The sequence below is a fragment of the Carassius gibelio genome, chromosome A18 (genome assembly GCF_023724105.1).
Source record: "Carassius gibelio isolate Cgi1373 ecotype wild population from Czech Republic chromosome A18, carGib1.2-hapl.c, whole genome shotgun sequence".
Lineage (NCBI taxonomy): Eukaryota > Metazoa > Chordata > Actinopteri > Cypriniformes > Cyprinidae > Carassius > Carassius gibelio.
In genome coordinates this window covers 15,641,968-15,662,962 of record NC_068388.1, presented here as the reverse complement: position 1 = coordinate 15,662,962, position 20,995 = coordinate 15,641,968, and the positions used below count along the sequence as shown (strand labels likewise).

Here is a 20,995-nt window from a genome sequence, read left to right as displayed (position 1 = left end):
TGGTGCAGAGCTGATATGGATATCTCACAGAACAGAAACGAGTACCCCTGTGAACTGTCTATCTTCTCCACTTCAGAAAGAATGGCCATGGAGATCTGCATTGAATGGAAATTTGCCTCCAGTTTGCCTCCAGTGGTGCTAATTGTGCAACTGAAGCCTATTCTTTTATACAGAGTGGGTGATCTTAACTACATTCGTCATTAAAATATGAAGTTGTGTCCATTCTCTTGAGCTTGCTTCACTGAAGGGATCACTTAAGACAGGGGCTACTAACTGTACATCCCCCAAAACAACCTCTTAGTTAACATTATTACACCAAGTTAATGGATAATTAGGATTCTCTTTTATAATTTACAAAATCCAATAAACAGACACTGAGTCAAAACACAGACAGAAAGGCTTAACAACAGTGCAGAATGATGAAAAGGACATGACACAAAAGGAAAGGAAAGGAAAGGAAAGGAAAGGACAGGACAGGACAGGACAGGAAAGGAAAGGAAAGGAAAGGAAAGGAAAGGAAAGGAAAGGAAAGGAAAGGAAAGGAAAGGAAAAACAGGAAAGGAAAGGACAGGAAAGGAAAGGAAAGGAAAGGAAAGGAAAGGAAAGGAAAGGAAAGGAAAGGAAAGGAAAGGAAAGGAAAGGAAAGGAAAGGAAAGGACAGGAAAGGAAAGGAAAGGAAAGGAAAGGAAAGGAAAGGAAAGGAAAAACGAAAAGGAAAGGAAATGAAATGAAAGGAAAGGAAAAGAAAGGAAAGGAAAGGAAAGGAAAGGAAAAACGAAAAGGAAAGGAAAGGAAAGGAAAGAAAAAACAGGAAAGGAAAGGACAGGAAAGGAAAGGAAAAACGAAAAGGAAAGGAAAGGAAAGGAAAGGAAAGGAAAGGAAAGGACAGGACAGGAAAGGAAAAACAAAAAGGAAAGGAAAGGAAAGGAAAGGAAAAACAAAAAGGAAAGGAAAGGAAAGGAAAGGACAGGACAGGAAAGGAAAAACGAAAAGGAAAGGAAAGGAAAGTAAAAACGAAAAGGAAAGGAAATGAAATGAAAGGAAAGGAAAGGAAAAACGAAAAGGAAAGGAAAGGAAAGGAAAGGAAAGTAAAAACGAAAAGGAAAGGAAAGGAAAGGAAAGGAAAGGAAAGGAAAGGAAAGGAAAGGAAAGGAAAGAAAAAACAGGAAAGGAAAGGACAGGAAAGGAAAGGAAAGGAAAGGAAAGGAAAGGAAAGGAAAGGAAAGGAAAGGAAATGAAAGGACAGGACAGGACAGGAAAGGAAAAACGAAAAGGAAAGGAAAGGAAAGGAAAGGAAAGGAAAGGAAAGGAAAGGAAAAATGAAAAGGAAAGGAAAGGAACACGGACGGATGTATGTTGATAAGGTCTGAAAATAAAGGCAATACTGCAGTGGATCATCATTATCTGAGAGGGAAAGCACCTATTTTCTCTTTGCAGGGGAGTAGGAAACAGTCACTGCAGTGAAAAACAAACAGAAACCTAAAAACGAGAGTAACCTGTTGACATGATATATACAGGAGAACAGCAAGGTCTTTCCACTGTGGAGCAGGGACGAAACAGCTTTTATTATTGCTGTGCTGGCATTTTACACTTTAATAGTGCCACAAACAATTTTCTTTGTATCATATTACAATTACAGATCCTAAAACAAAATGTAATTTATTTGTGCATTATTAATTTACTGATATTCACACAAGTGACTAATAATAAATGACACCGTTATAAAGAATAGTGCACAAAATCTCTAATGACAATTAAAATCCTTTCTCAAAGTCTCTATAACATAGGGCTAAAAGAACTGCAGAAAGCACTAAAGGAATGACCCTAGGAGACCCTGGTTATCATCATGGCTTAGACACTCATAAACACCTTTATAGTTCATCACATTAAGCATTATGTTTCCCTCTAGTCAGTGGCAGAGGTGATATATTCGCCTAGAGCACCACTAAAGCTCTGCGCCCCTCTCTCAGACACATGCTTGATCTCATTTCGTACTGAAATCACGAAATAAAATGCAACCACGTGTGACCCTGTTTCTGATATAAAAACAAGAGCAAGAAGCAAGATGTATTTGTAAATCTGTATATATATTCAATTTTTTTTGTTAATTAATTTTACAGTGTTTTTGTTTTGTTTAAAGCACGCCATCAGTGCCATCATAAAAGGTTTTCAGCATGTATACATTTACATTTATGCATTAAGAAGAGCTTTTATCCAAAGTGACTAACACTGCCTTAAAAGTATCCAATTTATCACTTAATGCATTCCCTGGGAATCGAACCCATAACCTTGGCACTGCTAGCACCATCCTATTATTTGGTAATACCAGAATCACAGCCATATTTTTAGGTTTCTCGCCTTCGAAATCCCAATATAACTGCAGATCACAGACACAGATGGCACAAAAAAAAAAATTAAAAAAAAAAAAAAAAAACTAACCCTATCCTAATAAAAAAAGGCTTTTAAGGCTGGAGTAAAAATCATATTCTATTGTATTGCTCCAAAATACCTATGGAAACGCACGTCATAATGATCCGTAATGGTTTTAATATAATTAGTAACACGAATCAGATCCGCTATTATAAAATCAGAAAATTAGGTTTCGCAGCTTGAGAACTAAATAGATAGCAAAAATTAAATTAGCCACAGCCTGTAGATTCGTGTTTTGGAGCGGCATCTCTTACCCCCTTCCACAGAGTACAACAGCATTCCGATGTAGAACCCTGGACAGCTCCTCTCACTTAAAGTCATGCGTACAAACCCAAGCACAGCTCAGAAAGACTAACTGCCAACATCACTTACATTAAAATGCTTCATATGAGACTTAATCTAGACTCTAACTGGATACCCTGAGTTAAGTACCTAATCATAAGAAAAAACACCCATCAGAAAATAGACAATTATAAAAACCAGTGAACAATTGCATCGTAACGTGTATACACGCTAGAAAATAAATCAGTTTTGTGACTGATGTTATAGCAGCGTAACGCATGACTCACCCTTCTCAAAACTGACATTTTTTAAAACTTCCAGTTCCGCCATTATAGTTGATGACAGGTAAACACCGCATTAAGACCGAATCCCTTTCGGCACCACGATCAGAAAACAAAATATGCGCTCCGGAATGCAGGTGTCATTGCACTCTTCCATTAAACATATCTGTAACAGGACACCCTTCATCAGGAATTAGTATGCGGTTACATTTACTGGCTATAAATTTTAAATGAATCATTAAAAAAAAAAAAAAAAATCCAATTGATTCTTGTAATCAATGCGCGCGGAAAAGCGCTCTCCAGTCTCCGCTCAGTGAGGCGCGCGCGCTCCTCTTCTCTCACTCGCGCTTGATTCGCCTCATTCTCAGTAACTCTGATCTTCTCACTAAGCAGATCCGCGCTTCTTTTCTGCACATATTCGTGCGCAGGGGGGAGGAGGGAAGACGAGGGGATGTGGGTGTTATGAAAGCGATTAACGGGTCAGTGGAACGTAGTTTGATTAGTTTTTCTTCTAAAAAGCACATTTCTTGTGGAGTCGTAGTTCATCTGAGGCGCGCGTCATTTTATCTGGAAGTCAAAGGAATAGTTAACCCCCAAATATCCTGTAATTCCTGTAAATAAATAAAGTCCTGAATATATGAAAGACTTTTCGTTTTGGGATGAACTCTGGCCAGTATTTGTTGTTCCAGCAAAATGTATAATTCAGAGAAACACTGTGGTCTAACAGTAACTATTGTTTTTGTTAGAGAGAGAATTCAGGTAAACTAGACACGGGTCACTTTTTGACACTGATTAATAAATTATGTTCCAATTGATTTGAAATCAATCTGTTTCACGGGTATTTGAGAATAAACCGATTAAAACACCATCTGATTTAGTTTAAACTCATGTTCCTGGGATAATAAATGAACTTTCTAATCACATCATTGCAGATGAATGTGCACTGACGCATGGTTCAGAGCTATTAGAGATAAGTGGAAGGTTTCTAAAAGATTAATATGTCATAATGTGTTTCTCAGTGATCTATGTGCTGAAATTTTAATTTTACTGTGCTGAGAGGTAATATGATGTGAGAGATGAAAGTGTTAACAGATTTTCAGCTATGGATTATGTACTCCCCAGGCACATAATGGTCTAATACACATTTATCACAAATTGTAAAATAATTAAATAAGTAAAAATTAGCTTTCAAATGCTTCAGTGCAAAGTTCACCCAAAAAATATCCTTCCAAAACTGTATGACCTTTTTTCTAGATTTTCTAAATTTCTACAGTACTATCCAAAGTGACTTGCATTACTTTCAAGCTATGCATTTGCATTTATCAGTTGTTGCTTTCCCTCGTATTCAAACCCCTGACCTTGGCGTAGCTAGAGCGATGTTTAAGATAAAATACACTACTGTTTCTTATGCGGGAACCAAAATTTGTTTTGTAGAATGTTCACACTGCTCATTTACAACTGAAGAATAGTGTCTGTCAAGCTTCAAAACAAAACATAAAAAATACACCACAAAAGCATATGGAAACTAGTCCAAACAGCTCGTTTGCTACATTCCACATTTTTTTTTGAATCCATGCATTCGACAGTATAAAAATCTAAACATTTAGTCTTAAATATCGACTGACTGATTAAATGAAAAAAAAAAAATATCTTATGCTCACCAAGGCTATGCTTCATTTGATAAAAAATATAATGAAAACAGTAATATTGTGAAATATTATTATACTTAAATCACTTCTATCCAGACCAAAATGGCTGTTAAATATGCTCAGTTTGGTGTACGAAGTTAAATATGCTCACTCGATGTTTCAGTTGGTGAGCACTTCACTGTGAAGCTTCTGTCACACTCATCCATCACACAGCATCAGTGAGAGGTGGAAATAAAGCCTTAGAAAATATAAGCAAGTCTGGATCTCTTCGTCGATTCCTTCGAGGGTTTCATATTCCCATAAATAAGACAGAATTGTTCAAGACTTTCTTTGTGTGTGTGTGTGTGTGTCTCAGTGCCCTGCTAAATGTCAAATGGGACAATGTTGCTGACTGTAAAACAAAGTCTAAATGAACGATTCAGATAGATCAGATAGATGTGGAGTGATGTAGATATTACCAGAGCTGTAAACTGGTTTGGAATTAAGATAATACAATCAATATTGTCTGGGCTCACCCTTCTTCATGTGTGTATTGTGTGGCAAAAAAAAAAAAAAAAAAAAAAATGTGTCTGAGGCGTTATGAAATTGGGCTGGCCAGGCATTGCTGGGGGAATCAAAGCTATCATATATAAGTCTATCATATAATCAATTTAAACACAAACGCAACTCTTGGTTTTATTTTACAAGTGATTCATATCATATTAAACCTCTAATATTTTCTAGTGATGCATATGAACTCAATTTCTTATTTTTTCCTTCATTATTATTGCTCTAGCCATCTGAGACAATCGAGCAAGCATATGACTATAAAACAGTGAGAGAGAGAGAGAGTGAGACACAATTTGAGAGGGGGAAACTGGAAACTTGTGCAATATAAAAAGGGACTTGTGGAATTGGGAAGCAAACACAGGTTTCATAAACTTAAATCACTCGCTTTTGTCATTTTCCAGGCAGACTGATCCATCTCTGACCGTGGGAGGAGGGAAACCGTTTAAAGAATGAACGAGGGTAAATCACTGCAGCGGTGCAACACGGCATGCCAAGCAAGAAGAGCCAGACAAAACAGCAGACAGACAGGCGGGCTGCAGCCCACAGAGCTGATGGACATCATGCTTCTACTGCCCAGCCACAAGACAACAATCACGCCTCTCTCAGAGGAACAAACACACCACCACACCACTGCATCTCGTTCATGTCAATATATGGCACTAGAATATGGGTATGGTAGGTCTAAAGTATTAATGCTGATTATAATGATCTTGAAAGGGGTCACTGCAGAGTAAATGCTGATTATATGTAAATGGTCTAAATGGTGATTGTACTTATATAGACTGATTATTGCCAAAACAAACCTAACTCATATAAATCAATCATCTGATGCATCTTCCATCAGCGAAAAAAACTTGTCTCAAGTGCTACTTGTAAATTAAATTTAAATTCATTTATTCAATTAGACACATTTTTTCCAGTTGTTTGTGACTGAATAAGTTTTTTTGTGAACTATTTTATAGAGTTCACACTTAAAAGACTAATTTTTAGCTGAAGAAACTACTGTTAAAAAGTCTGAACGTCAGTCATTTTTAAAGAAAATAATATTTTTATTCAGCAAGGATGCATTCAACTGACCAAAACAGTAAATACATTTATAATGATTATATTTATAAGATTACACACACACAACACACACACACACACACACACACACGCACACACATATATATCAGCATATTAGAATGATTTCTAAAGAATCACGAACCACAGCACAAATCATTTAACATAAATGAACATCATATAAATTAACATCATTAATACAATTTTAAAATATATTAAAATAGAAAACGTATTTCACATTTGAATAATATTTCACAATATTATTATTATTATTATTATTATTATTAATTTAAACAGTAGAGATCAAAATGAGAGGACAACCTACAATTTCTTAAATTTCACGGTCAATGCTTAGTCCTATTTGAACTCCTATATCCTAACAGGAATTAAGGCAGTTTTTAAGGTTATTTCATGAATAAATTGTATTCTGAAGCACAGTATAAAAATTTAACTGAGATATTTAAAAAACAACACTGATTAAAATTAGAGAACACTTACAGATAAGAAGTTATTGGTGTTTATATGGCACCTGGTGCTAATTTCCTTAAATATATGACACACTCTATTTAACTGGCAGCATTCCTCTAATTTTCACTGAGATTGCAAGATGGCGGGCCGCTCTATGTTGACTGAAAAAGGAGGCAGTCCAGATCAAGGCCAAAGGATGACCTTTTCAGCCGTCGCAAGAGAAACTGGCCATTACAAATATGTGATTTCTACAATCTCGCAGCTTTACAGTGACACTAATACATTAAAGTCCAAAAAGGCTGGTTGTCTATGTAAGACAAATGCAATAGAAGACAGGATTCAGAGACTCAGTGGGGAATCTGTTCAGCACTGCAGCTGGAATTGCTCATCAGTTCAGTGCTGAACAGGTTAAACTGAGAAAATGTATACATTTAAGGGGAAAATAAGTTGATTTTAAATTTCATGGCATCAACACATGTCAAAAAAGTTGGGACAAGACCATGTTTACCACTGTGTGGCATCCCCTCTTCTTTTTATAACAGTCTGCAAACGTCTGGGGACTGAGGAGACAAGTTGCTCAAGTTTAGGAATAGGAATGTGGTCCCATTCTTGTCTAATACAGGCTTCTAGTTGTTCAACTGTCTTAGGTCTTCTTTGTCAAATCTTCCTCTTTATGATGCGCCAAATGTTTTCTGTGGGTGAATGATCTGTACTGCAGGGTGGCTATTTCAGTACCCGGTCCTTCTACACAGCCATGATGTTGTAATTGATGAAGTATGTGGTCTGGCATTGTCATGTTGGAAAATACAAGGTCTTCCCTGAAAGAGACGACGTCAGGATGGGAGCATATGTTGTTCTAGAGCTTGGATATATCTTTCAGCATTGATGGTGCCTTTCCAGATGTGTAAGCTGCTCATGCCACACGCACTCATGTAACCCCATACCATCAGAGATGCAGGCTTCTGAACTGAGCACTGATAACAACTTGGGTTGTCTTTGTCTTCTTTAGTCCGGATGACATGGCATCCCAGTTTTCCAAAAATAACTTCAAATTTTGATTTTATCTGACCACAGAACAGTTTTCCACTTTGCCACAGTCCATTTTAGATAAGCCTTGGCCCAGAGAAAACGCCTGCGCTTCTGGATCATGTTTAGATATGGCTTATTTTCTGACCTATAGAGTTTTAGCTGGCAACGGCGAATGGCACGGTGGACTGTGTTCACCAACAATATTTTCTGGAAGTATTCGTAAGCCCATGTTCTGATTTTCATTACAGTAGCATTCCTGTATGTGATGCAGTGCCATCTAAGGGCCCGAAGATCACGAGCACCCAGTATGGTTTTTCAGATTCTGAGATTGTTTCAGATTCTCTGAATCTTTAGATGATAGCATGCACTTTAGATGATGATAACTTCAAACTCTTTGCAATTATTCTCTGAGAGACTCCTTTCTGATATTGCTCCACTATTTTTCGCCGCAGCATTGGGGGAATGGTGATCCTCTGCCCATCTTGACTTCTGAGAGACACTGTCACTCTGAGAGGCTCTTTTAATACTCAATCATGCTGCCAATTTCCCTAATAATTTGCAAATTGGTCCTCCAGCTGTTCCTTAAGTGTACATTTAACTTTTTCAGCCTCTTATTGCTACCTGTCCCAACTTTTTTGGTATGTGTAGCTCTCATGAAATCCAAAATGAGCCAATATTTGGCATGCTTTTTCAAAACGTGTCACTTTCAACATTTGATATGTTATCTATATTCTATTGTGAATAAAATACAAGTTTATAAGATTAGAAAATTATTCCATTCCTTTTTTACTCACAATTTGTACAGTGTCCCGAATATTTTGGAATCGGGTTAGTACATATCATTAGCTAACATGTATATTTGTAAGGTAACACTGGTCTCTCACCAAGACACCTGCCTTGATCTCCTCACACAACTCAATTAGTCTCATCTGACCATTCTTCTTTCTAATCCTGGCCTGTCCCTGCTATCTTGGCCGCATAGCAGGCTCATGGTAAATGGTAAATGGACTGCATTTATATAGCGCTTTCAACAGACCACATGGCCATCCAAAGCGCTTTACAATTTGCCTCACATTCACCCATTCACACACACATTCACACACCGACGGCGGTGTCTGCCATACAAGGCGCCATCCAGCTCGTCGGGAGCAGCTGGGGTTAGGTGTCTTGCTCAAGGACACCTCGACACTTGGTCAGGTGGAGCCGGGGATTGAACCACCAACCTTCCGGTTTGTAGACAACCTACATGAACCACTGAGCCACTGCCGCCCCATAATTGTATCTGTGGTCCATCATATGTGTAAATAAACACTTAAAAGTTTCTCAGCGTCCGAACTGTCATTGCGATCAATTGTTTTCCTATAGACCACACTCCCTCTCATTAATAAACACTTAAAAGTTTCTCAGCGTCCGAACTGTCATTGCGATCAATTGTTTTCCTATAGACCACACTCCCTCTCATTACGTTACTTATAGTTTTGGCGGTTTTCAGATGCGGAAGTAAAATTCTCTCACAAAAACAAATTTAAAGAAGTTTAAAGAAAATCTAGTTCCTACATTTTTTTTTCTATACATCAACTCTAACCTGGAATATGCACTTTAAGGATCTGTCTTTGCATCTGTCCTTGCACTGCAGTGATGAAGCCTCTCATCAACAGAAAGAATCAAAAGTCTAGGCTCACCTTTGCTGAGGAGTATGTTGCGTGGAGAGAGGAGAACTGGTCCAAAGTTAACTTTAGTGATGAGAGCAAGTTACATTTATTTGGGTCTGATGGGAAACATTATGTTTGGCATCAAACTGAGGAAAGACTGAAGTCCAAGTGCGTAAATAAGTCAGTGAAAGGAGGAGGAGGAAGTGTCTTGTGGAGCAGGAGTTGGGCCTCTTATACAGATAAATTGCAGAGAAAATGCAAATGTTTATCAGAACCTCCTTCAGCAACATGCAGTTCCTTCCCAACAATCATCTCCCAATCTGCCTGCAATTCTCATGCAAGACAATGCCCCGTCACACTGCAAAATGGGTAAAGCGGTTCCTTAAAGGTCAGAACACTGAAATAATAGTAATGCCCAGAGTCATTATCTAAACCAGAATGAAAATTTCTGGAATATATTTGGAAACAAAGTTATGGCTAGGAAACGCACTACAGTTACCAGACTGGACGAAACTGGAAGAAGAGTGGACCAAGATCACAGCAGCACAGTGTGAGAAACTAGTGATGTCCTGCAGCCGCAGATGTGCTGAAGTCATTCAAAGCAGGGGCCTCTACGATTCCTACTATTTTTGACACCTGTAACCCTCCAAAATTTGAATTGTAATTTTCTTTGGTGCAACAGTGGTTACTGTTGTCTAATTTTGATCAATGTGTTTTCCACAAAATAAAAGTTTTTGTTGAAATGCCTTGGTTATTTTGTCAAACATGTTAGTATAACAACAGTATACCAACAGCTAATATTCCTTCAAATTTTGAGCAATGAAGATTAACAATATTTCAGAAAAAAATCAATTATTTATAGATTACTTTCTAATTTTGATCTCCACTGTAAATGCAGCCTTGAAAGCCTGAAAATAAGAGACTTAAAAAAAATAAAAAATAAAAAAATCTTACCAACCCAAAAGTTTTGCACAGTAGTGTATATTTATGTAAATATTCATTATACGCTCATTTTCATGGATTTTTTTTATTTTTTATTAATTGATATTTATATGTTTTTGAGCACTGTGGAAGCATAACTTATAAATATTATAATTCAATATAGAAATTTACATTTAAATTTCCAAGCCTGGAAATCATAGCACACACAAACACATAATATATACACACACACATTATATATATATATATATATATATATATATATATATATATATATATATATATATATATATATATATAAATGTCTGGAAATATCACAGGAAAATGTGGTCAAAATGTAATTTAAAGCATCTGATGAACATATTAAGATCTGTGATCTAGCGTTAGGTAAGCTATAACCTTTAGCATTTAATAATGAGAATTTATAGCCTGGCTCTTAGCACATCTGTCAGTATTCCTGTCTCTCCAATCTGCATGTATGCATGGCTGGACAAATTCTTTCATTTTTTTAAACCATCTGTAGCTATTTGTAGTGGGTACTGCTATAATATTTCTGTGAAGCTGTCAGTTTTGTGCTCAGTGATGTGGCCTTGGGGACTCAGTCCCATTTAAACAAACAGCATCAAGTCAAGAAGGACTGATTTCCTTTCCTTTCAGTACCATAATCCAGCACAAGGGCTTTATTATTCTCATGATGTGAGATACAGCACCATCTTGTGTATACCAGTCCCAAATGCATTTGGTAGTCACTGGTCAAGTAATCAAAACCCACTCTTCACATTTCCTGAGATATGAAGAAGTGCAAAATTCCCAGTTCTCATATTATTCTGTATAACGATGCTGCATTACGATAAATCCATCATCCACATCATACTTACCATGGAAGATGCTGTTGTCAGACAGAAAATGGCGGCAATACTGTGGGCTTCCATGCTTGTCCATCTTCCTGTAGCTCATGATGGGATCTAGGAAGGATGGAGAGCAGAATCTGTAATGGAGGAAAAAAAAAGTTTAATTTCTGTTGTTAAATATAGAGTATAGCTTCTCAAACGGCATCCAACATTAAATTAAAATATGCATTTTGCATTCATTAAGAGATATTTAAATGGTAAATGTTTTGACCCATGTGCTATGGCACTAGAGGTTGATGTTCAGTGTGAAGCCTGATCACACACACGAGTCTCACATCTCGCTCTGATTGAAAATGACAGGTGCAGACCTACAATTACAACACTGATTGTACTGATGGGATTACAAAAGAGATTGTGGAGAAAGAGATGGGCAAATAAGCAGAGAATGAAAAGGAGCGTGTGTGTGTGTGTGTGTTTGTTGGGTAGAAAGGGACTGAGAGGGCTGAAGGTGCCCTGAAAGAGTTTATTACACATCCATGTCCATTATAAATGCAGAATACATAGGTGTAAAATTATAAGTTTAGATCTTCTCAGAGGTGTAAATTATTATGTGCCATATAACCTCTCTATATTCTTCAATTTTTTTCAATAAGACTGCTATTGGAATGGAAGCCCTAGCTTTCCATAAATAAATAAATAAAAATATCACACTGGATTAAATAAGATACAATTTAGCCAGAGCTGTGGTACTGTTTGTCACGGACCGGCAAAGAAAGAACAGGGTCTGGGTCCAAATGCAGGGAACAAAACCAAGATGCAAAAAACACGAGAACCAGGAACACTTACAAATCACAAGTAACATTAAGCAATACAGCCAGGCAGAGTGGTGGGTGAGACAAGAATATTAACAAATGGGGAACAGCTGTGTGTGTGTAAGTGAAGGTAAAGGACTCCGGGAGCAAGGGAGAAACACAGGTGAAGCAACTAAAACAATGATGAGGTGACAAGGTGGGCGGAGTCAGAAAAGGACAGGAGAGAGCACATGGCACCAAACAAACACAACACTCACAGAAGAAAGCGACAGAAAGACAGAAGACTGTGACACTGTTTTGCCCCTTTCACACTGCCATTCCGGCAAATACAGGGGTAAAGTGTTCCTGCAATTGTTCCCTGGTCGCTAATTTTGCACTTTCACAATGCCAGTGATTACCTGGGATATGTGCGTGCTTTCACACACAACCTATGAAGATCCCGTAACGACACGTGACATCAGCGCGTGACGTGTAATGTACGAGTCGACAACGCTAGGCACGTTATACTTTCACTGAAGCAAGCAAACGATCTCAGCGTCAGCGCGGAAAGTGAGGAACTAACTGATCTCTGCTTCATTACAGTTTGCACATATGTTTTCGTCGCGAATGTTGATCTTGCTTCAAGACAGCCGGTAAAAGAGTTGCGCGATAACGTGCGTCATCACTTCGACACGGAATTAGATCTGGCTTTTGTTCACACAGCGCTCGTCCCGGGTCGAACCCCCCAATGTTACTAGGTCCCCGACCCGGGTTCAGTTCGGTAATCAATCCCGGGACGTGGTTGCTTTCCCACAGAAGGCGACCCGGCAATGTTCCGGAAATATTGCGGGTCCGACGTGCAGTGTGAAAGGGGCTTTTGCCTGTGTGGATCCTTGTACTTTGCTATCAGCTCTCAACTATCCTAAATAAGAAAAATAAAATAAAATAAAATAAAATAAAATAAAATAAAAAGGAAATTATTAAAGCAATTAATATTATATTCTAATATATAACTATAATATAATAAAACAATTTAAATGTCAAACATTAAACGTACAATAATCTACACTATATACAATATATACAAACATTCTAACAGTGTATGTGTGTGCGATATGTGTGTGTGTGTGTGTGTGTGTGTATTTCTAAAGCAAGCATAAGACACTTCTTTTAAAACATAAAAACTATATATATATCTTACCATTTTAAAACATTTGACTGTAAGGAGGACAAGAATAATTTATGATCAGACTCCTAAAACTGGCAGTTTAAACCCCAAGGATGAATTACCACTTCCACACATTAAAACAATAAATAAATAATACAATGTGCAGTTTGCTGCTATCCATAACTGGTAGAATGAAGAGCACATGGTGCTGGATCGTAACAGAAAGTAATCACTCTAACTCTAACCACCCGCAAAGTCTATGCGTTTGACCCTTTGGCCTCAGTCTGCACTAATTTCCTGAAACAAGCTGAAATCAGACACTAAAGCAGGAGCCGACGGGGGTCTTGCTTTTTCCGGAACTTTCTCCCTCAGGATATCCCATATATCACCAGCAGACAAACACGCAGACAAACAGGTGCTGCTGGAGAAAAAATACAAAATAAACGTCTAATGGACGATAAGTAACAGAGATGTAAATGAAAAATATAATTTTTAAACATACAATACTGCACAGACAGTTCAGAAAGAGACTCAGCATGGGATGGGATGTATTTTAAAGAAAAAAAGTAGCTTCTATGTGGCTGAAGGTCAAAATCAGGGACAATTTCATATTCAGAGCGTCCCTAGAGTGTATGTGCATTCTCATCTGGTGATGAAGAGAAATGCCCCTTGAATAGCCACACTACCAGGATTCTAGACAAATCGACAAAAAGGCGGTCTTGAGTCTCAAAGACGAATAAAACATGCTGTAAACGCAACCCATACAGCCCAGGAGACCTGTTTCAAATACTGTCCACCCCTCGCTCCATTCAGCTCTCCTGGTTTCTCTCATCTTGTGATTTGTCGCTTACTGTCAGAATAGCTGCAATATAAATGCGAGGGTAATCAAAAGCTGTCACATGTGCTTGAAAAATGTATTCGTGTGACTTTGAGGCACATTAGCTAAGGAATAAGAGGCTAGCAGCCCCTTTCAGCAGGCATTATCCCCACAGAGGGCGAAAACTGAGAATGATTATAGTGTCAGAGTGTGGTAATGTGAGCACTTGGCTTTTCAATAAACCATGCTGTTTGTAATGTCATAAGAAAGTCCCATCTGCCCCTGAGGAACACAATCTGGTTAGGTGGCGTCCCATTATTTGGAAGTGGAAATATAACCTTCTTGGATTATACCTGCGTCTCTAGCTTCTGATGCAGAAGCAAATCAAGGATGGACTCATTTCAGTAACAAGGATCACTGAGGGGGAGTTTGATGGACAGTGGTCATATTTCTGTGTATAAAATCAATACAAATCACTGAAGGTTTTAGGTGCATTCACACTGACGATAATTGAATAGCTGGATGTTTGGCGAGTTGCTGTACTGTTGGTTGCTAGTAGGCATTTCCATTCACATCTCACTGGTAGTCGAACTGCCGCTGCACATTTGCATAAATTTAATATGCAAAACTTTGTCGCATCACTATCAGTCTCCGTCACTAATGACACCTCCGATGGCAAGCTCTCATCAAAACCAAATGACTGGGTTTTTCAGTGTAAACCCTCCTTTAGACATCAAACGATTGTTTATCTTGTCAAGTAAGAAATTAGGCACAATTGATTATATACATATCTCTCCAAAATTTTATTTTAAAACACTTGCCTGCCGCTAACACACTACACGACATTTAAAGTCACCAGATTGCTGTTCTTTTCTGTCTGTCGTCGCCCATGTCACTTCCACTTGAAACACATTTCACTCTAAAGGACCTGGATCACAGACTGTTCTAGATATTTAACCTGCTAAGTATCTCTTGGGCATCTGGGATGCATCAGCACTTCTCTTTTTGATTGTGTCTTTCATAATTCAACAACAGCTATTGCCATTGTGAACATTTTAAAATAGTTGTTAACTAAATACAACAGTGACATAATGACGGTTTTCATTTATAAAGCTCTAAAAATCTTATTGACTGATATTTTAGTGCATGTCCTGAAAAAATAAATAAATAAAGGGTTTGATTTAAATATGTGCTAAGTGCAAATTGTCACATGACCAGAGCAGTGTATTTACTTATTTAGATATGATTTGGTACATGTTATCTTAAAGCTGTCTAGTATCAATATATGAATTCACAATTATTCCGTTTTCTTGAGAGTGGTCATAGAATGAGTAAAGATGATGCTGATATCAAAAGTTGTATTTAGTTAACATATAAAATTTCACACTGTTACATTTTTATTAATCATAATTATGATAAACAAAGTTGCAATCATGAGATATAAAGTCAGAATATATATATATATATATATATATATATATATATATATATATATATATATATATATATATATATAGAAAAAAGTCAAATTATTATATATAAAGTCAGTTTCATGAGAAATCTGAAATATAATGCTCCAATCCCTAGTGAAAAACAAATACACTAAAATTTATTTGAAATACATTAATTTCATGCTAACACAAATATATTTACATATTTATGCATTTAATAAAAATACCCTGCAATTGGAACAACTAATTCTTTACTTAATGCACTTTAATTGTGCAGAAGTCCAACTTAAGATATACTCAAGAATATTTGATCGTGCTAAAATATAACTATTGCAAGTATACTTCCAAGTACACTTTAAATATGTTGCATTTAAAGATATTATTCAAAGATTTCACAATCCTCATCAATAATGACATTAAAACACAATAAGGCTTAATATTAAGAAATGTGCGTTGTGCACCAAATAAAGATTTACAGTGATTGTTATTTTTATATTAGTAAGTTTAAAGCAATATGACAGTAAATTATGTTAATAGATTTGAACTATACTTACTATGAAATAAATGTATCTTAAATATATTACTTTTATATTACATTAGTTCCAATAACTAAAACATGCTTTCATGAATAGTGAAAGGGACTATCAATACAAAGCACAGATGGAGACAAGGATTAAAGAGTACATTTTAAGCCTGCATCCATTGTGATTCTTGTATGTGACTGTGAGTAATTATATTAGAAGAAAGAAAGTCATTAATAAATCAGTGAGTATGAGAGGGTTTGAGCACTGGGGATTGGGGTGACAGCACTTAAAATAGATTGAACTGTGGGGGTAGTGTCTAACCCTGTGACCCCACACCCCCTCTGACTGTAAAGCAGGAAGCCCCCTCTTCAGAGCCCTGGACGGCTTCTCACTCTCCCTGTCCAGCAGAATAAAGAGTCCAGCTAAACGGCTGACTCGTGTTTCTTAATCATCATCTGTATCTGAAAATGTGTTTTATTCACAAACACATTTCTAACAGATTCTAATAATGTTGTTAATTTATTCCCAAGATATTCTCATCTTCTTAGAGAGCATAACAATATTTGGTATACGTCTATCTCTTCAAGCTTTTGTTTTCAGTGCCCACTTGCTCCCCCATGGAACACTTGTCCTTCCCTCCCACTATACCATCTATTATGCATTGAATTTCCAGAACGTTAACTGTATAAAAGGTCTCCTATGGCTATAATCACTCTTTACCAAACTTTTGGAGAACAAGACACTGGCTACTTACTACATGCATCACTGTTAGAAACAAAAATGGTAACATTTTAGTTTAGGGACCAGTTCTCACTATTAACTATTTGTTTATTAGCATGCATATTTCTAGAATATTGGCTATTCATTATTATTGTCATTATTATTATTATTATTATTATTATTATTATTATTATTATTATTATTGAACTTCTAAGCACATTAATGCTTTATTCATTAATGCTTTATTACAACTAAACCTTACTTATTGTTAAAAAAAACACAGTAAATTAAGAGTTTATTGAAGCATAAGTCATAGTTAATAGTTAGTTAATAGTGAGAACTGGTCCCCAAGCGAAAGTGTGACCAAAGAAAGATATTTAGAGGATATTCATTCAGACTCTTTATGTGCAACCTGTACCTTTTAGGCCCAGCTGAAAGAAATGTAAAAAAATTATATATATATATATATATATATATATATATATATATATATATATATATATATATATATATATATATATATATATATATATATATATATATATTAAACATGATAAAAAGTAACAGAACATAAAAAAGTTAATCAACACTGTATAATATTAATCTGTATTGTGCTCTATTCATTTTTTTTTTTTTTCAGATTACTCTTGCATTATTAAACCATTAACAATAAACAATTATGGGAAATATCAAACAGAAATATTGTGAAATAACTGTTTAACTTAAATTAAGGGCAAAAAGTCGCTGCCATTTTTATGTTTCAGTATGACCTCACAGCAGTGAGGTGGAACAAGTTGGAGTTCTCCGAAAATTATGAGTCAGAATCTCATATGACGCGTTTCCACCGCAGGAACTTTACCCAGGAACTAGGGACTTTGGGCTGATACTCGGTGTGTTTCCACAGCAGGAACCAGGAACTAAATAAAGTTCCGGGTAACAAAATGCCCCTCAGAAAGTCCCTGCTGGTTAGGTGCTACTTTTTCAACGTTCCGGAACTTTCGGGGGCGGGACTTGGGGGCTAAACATGCTGATTGGTTGAGTTCAACCACCATTTATTCGGATCAACATTTTCAAAATATTACTGTTATTGCGTGATGAAATGTAATTTTAAAAATATTTCAGGCGAGAATATAGTTGTTTAAAACTCAAATCTGTGGTTTATTTATAAAGACAGCGCCTATTTAAAAATCTGTTTCGCCGATCTCAGAGGCGGTCAGCTCCACGCAATCAGCGAGAGCTAAGTGATCATCTATTCGCCGAGAACAGCCTCACCTCGGCTAGTTCTGTTGTGTGCCGCTGGCTCTGATGTCTCTTTTTGTGTTTAAACATAAAATATAATTCATTTTGGGCAAATCTAACAGGTTATCTTTGGTATTAAATTGATCTATATGTTAGAATGAAAATAAAAAAGGCAAATCTATATAATATTTCGTTTCATTGTAATGGCTGTATATACACATATCCCTGAACTAAGTACATTTCTGCAGCTGTTATTATGCTTAAATGAAAACAAAGGGAGGCAGTGGTACTTGATATCCTATTTCGTTTTATTGTAAATATACAGAGAGGAAAATTGCAGTAGCCATGCAAACTGCTGTTTGCATATTTAACGGATTTGCGTAGTCGCAGACATCACACTCCCGAGTCGAATGAGCAAAGTCTGAACTACCGAGGATGCAAGTCCAAAATCAGTGTACTTCGTATTGAGAAACGCGTGCATACCTACGTCACCAGTCTATTTGCCTAATCTTCCCGGTATTTTACACCGCGGTGGAAACGCAGAAAGCAACAGGTCTGGGGGGAAAAATGTTCCTGGTACAAATGTTCCGGGTAATTTTAGTGGAAATGCAGCAATAGTTACTTTATTGTTTTTCAAACATGGCATGAAAGCACCTTAATGATGGCCACAATGACTGAACTCTGACTGATCTGCTTGGCTTAAAATCAATCACTCAAGTAACAAACAGAGCAACTTAAAAAAAAAAAAGGAAGCAAGAACTGTTTTCAAAGTTTAAGTGAACTTAAAAGCACATGGGTTAAGTGAATGCACTTAAAGGGTTCTCCACCCCAAAATGAAAATTTTGTCATTATTCACCCCCATCTCATTCCAAACCCATAAAAGCTCAGTTCATCTTCGGTAAACAATTTAAGATATTTTGGATGAAAACCTGGAAGCTTGAGACTATCCCATATCCCATATCCCGTAAATAACAGTGTCAAGGTCCATAAAAGATATGAAAAGTCTTCTTCAGAATACTCCATCTGCCATCAGTCATGCAATCTGGGTTATATGAAGCCACGGGAACACATTTTGTAAGCGAAGAAAACAAAAATAACAACTTTATTCAACAATTTTGCAGATATTGCAGTATTCTGACTGTTATTTACTTGGCAGTCTATGGGACAGTCTCAAGCCTTCAGGTTTTCATCCAAAATATCTTAAATTGTGTTCTGAAGATGAACGGAGCTTTTACAGGTTTGGAACGACAAAAAAAGATGGGGTAAGTGATTAATGACAAAATTTTCATTTTAGGGTGGAGTATCCCTTTAATGTCCGAAAGATTCTTGGCTTTGACTGATCTATATAGACACATTTACTTTGACCCAGAACTAGTGACAGACACTGAGATCTGTTTCAAGGCCGCCGATTAATAACTTCACTGAAAACATGAACAATACAGTTAACATGTCTTGTCTTCTGTTCTCGGAAAATAAAGGGTAAATAATTAATCAGGTGTCCGCTTCCACAGAAGCTTGTTTGCAATCCCACGCTACACCCCAGCAGTGGAGCAAAATGATACGCTGTGCTTGGAAAACACTGGAGTCATTTTACCCCACACGTTCCAATACACAGAAGTATGCATTCACATTGAATAGAAGCTCTTTGCAGTGACAAACACAAGACTGTCTTGGTTGCAAAACCTAGTGTGTGTCTGATATTTATTTCACTAGAATGTGATTCTCTATATGGGGGCGTCTTGTAGAGCCAAGCACAGGTCACATAAACATTCAGCCAGTATAACGTCAGCGTATCAATATATAATAAAAGTCTCTTCTTTTATAAGCTAAAAAAAAACACTGTGATTTCAAAGGGATTAATCAGTTATGGATTTTAACCTCAAGGGTGGCATCTTGTTCACCCCAGTTCAATCTCTGAGCTTTTTTATTGAGCTCTATTTTAAAGCTGGCAGATTTAAGACAAAGACAACACATAATAAGTTAAGATCCAAATCTGTCTGGTTAACGTCTGTAAATAACATATGGATGTAGGGAAATATTGAACACGAGCAACAGTGATTGTGGAGGCTTCAGGGAACAGCACACACCTAGATAAATGGTTTCTATTTTAATATCCTTTCAAATGTAATTCATTTCTGTAACGCAAAGCTGCATCAAAGGAATACATTTTTTTTAATGTATAAATTAGATTTTGCTTCATAATGAAATGTCACAATAGTATTTTTTTTTCTGTATTTTTGATCAAATTAATGCAGCTTTGAAGACCATAAGAAACTCCTTTAAATAAAAAAACATTAAAGATCATACCCAAACTGATCCCAAACTTTTGAACGGTAGTTTTAGTGTGTGTGTGTGTGTGTGTGTGTGTGTGTGTGTGTGTGTGTGTGTGTGTGTGTGTGTGTGTGTGTATATATATATATATATATATATATATATATATATATATATATATATATGTATGTATGTATGTATGTATAGTATAGTATAGTATAGTATAGTATAGACATAATATAAACAGTTCATAAGAGTAAAACGGAAAAAAGAGGAAAAAGTTAAACTTTTTCTCCTGGCACCGTCTAAACGTGCACCTGCTCTCAACAAAGAACAGAGACAAATCACTTACTTCGGTTTCTCTCACTCAAGAGTTTGATTAGAATTCCGCTTTGGTTACAAACTCAGTCTTGACTCTTTTCGTGGAAACATTGGAAACACTGTGTACAAATCTTCCTCTACACACGCGTCTCCAGGGTTGTCCTTCCCAGTGTTTACTGTTTAACTGTACGTCTCCGCTCTCATTCAAAAGCTCCGGACTACCAACCGACCGGAGCCGAGAGGAGCAGCCGCAAAAACAGGTGGGGAGTTTTAGGAACGGACTGACAATGACCGACTGTAAACAACAATTAATGCGGTACTGTCGGTTCAGTTGGCCAGTAATGATCCATTCCTGCATGCATTATAATTGTTATATTTCAACAAACAACTCAAACACTGAGAACTTACACATGGACTTTATTTTTCTTGCAGAACAGTTATGGTTAAAAATAAAACTAATAAAAATAAATAGCAAAAATTATTACTGTAAATTAATAC

The 20,995-nt window shown here is 36.7% G+C and overlaps 1 protein-coding gene across 4 annotated transcripts in view; it reads right to left on the bottom strand.

Annotated features, from left to right (window-relative positions):
* Positions 1-20,688, bottom strand: part of LOC127934619 (1-phosphatidylinositol 4,5-bisphosphate phosphodiesterase eta-1-like) — a 68,509-nt gene extending 47,821 nt beyond the window's left edge. For 3 of the 4 annotated variants that reach the window (XM_052532115.1, XM_052532117.1, XM_052532118.1), the window contains exons 1-2: positions 20,529-20,688; positions 11,223-11,332 (exon numbers count right to left, since the gene is read on the bottom strand). In XM_052532115.1, coding sequence (XP_052388075.1) covers positions 11,223-11,301 — 79 coding nt within the window. In that variant the 5' untranslated portion in view covers positions 11,302-11,332; positions 20,529-20,688. Of the gene's footprint in view, positions 1-2,999; positions 4,132-11,222; positions 11,333-20,528 lie in introns of those variants that run through there. The other variant, XM_052532116.1, reaches the window with a different exon arrangement.
* Positions 20,689-20,995: the final 307 nt, after the last annotated feature.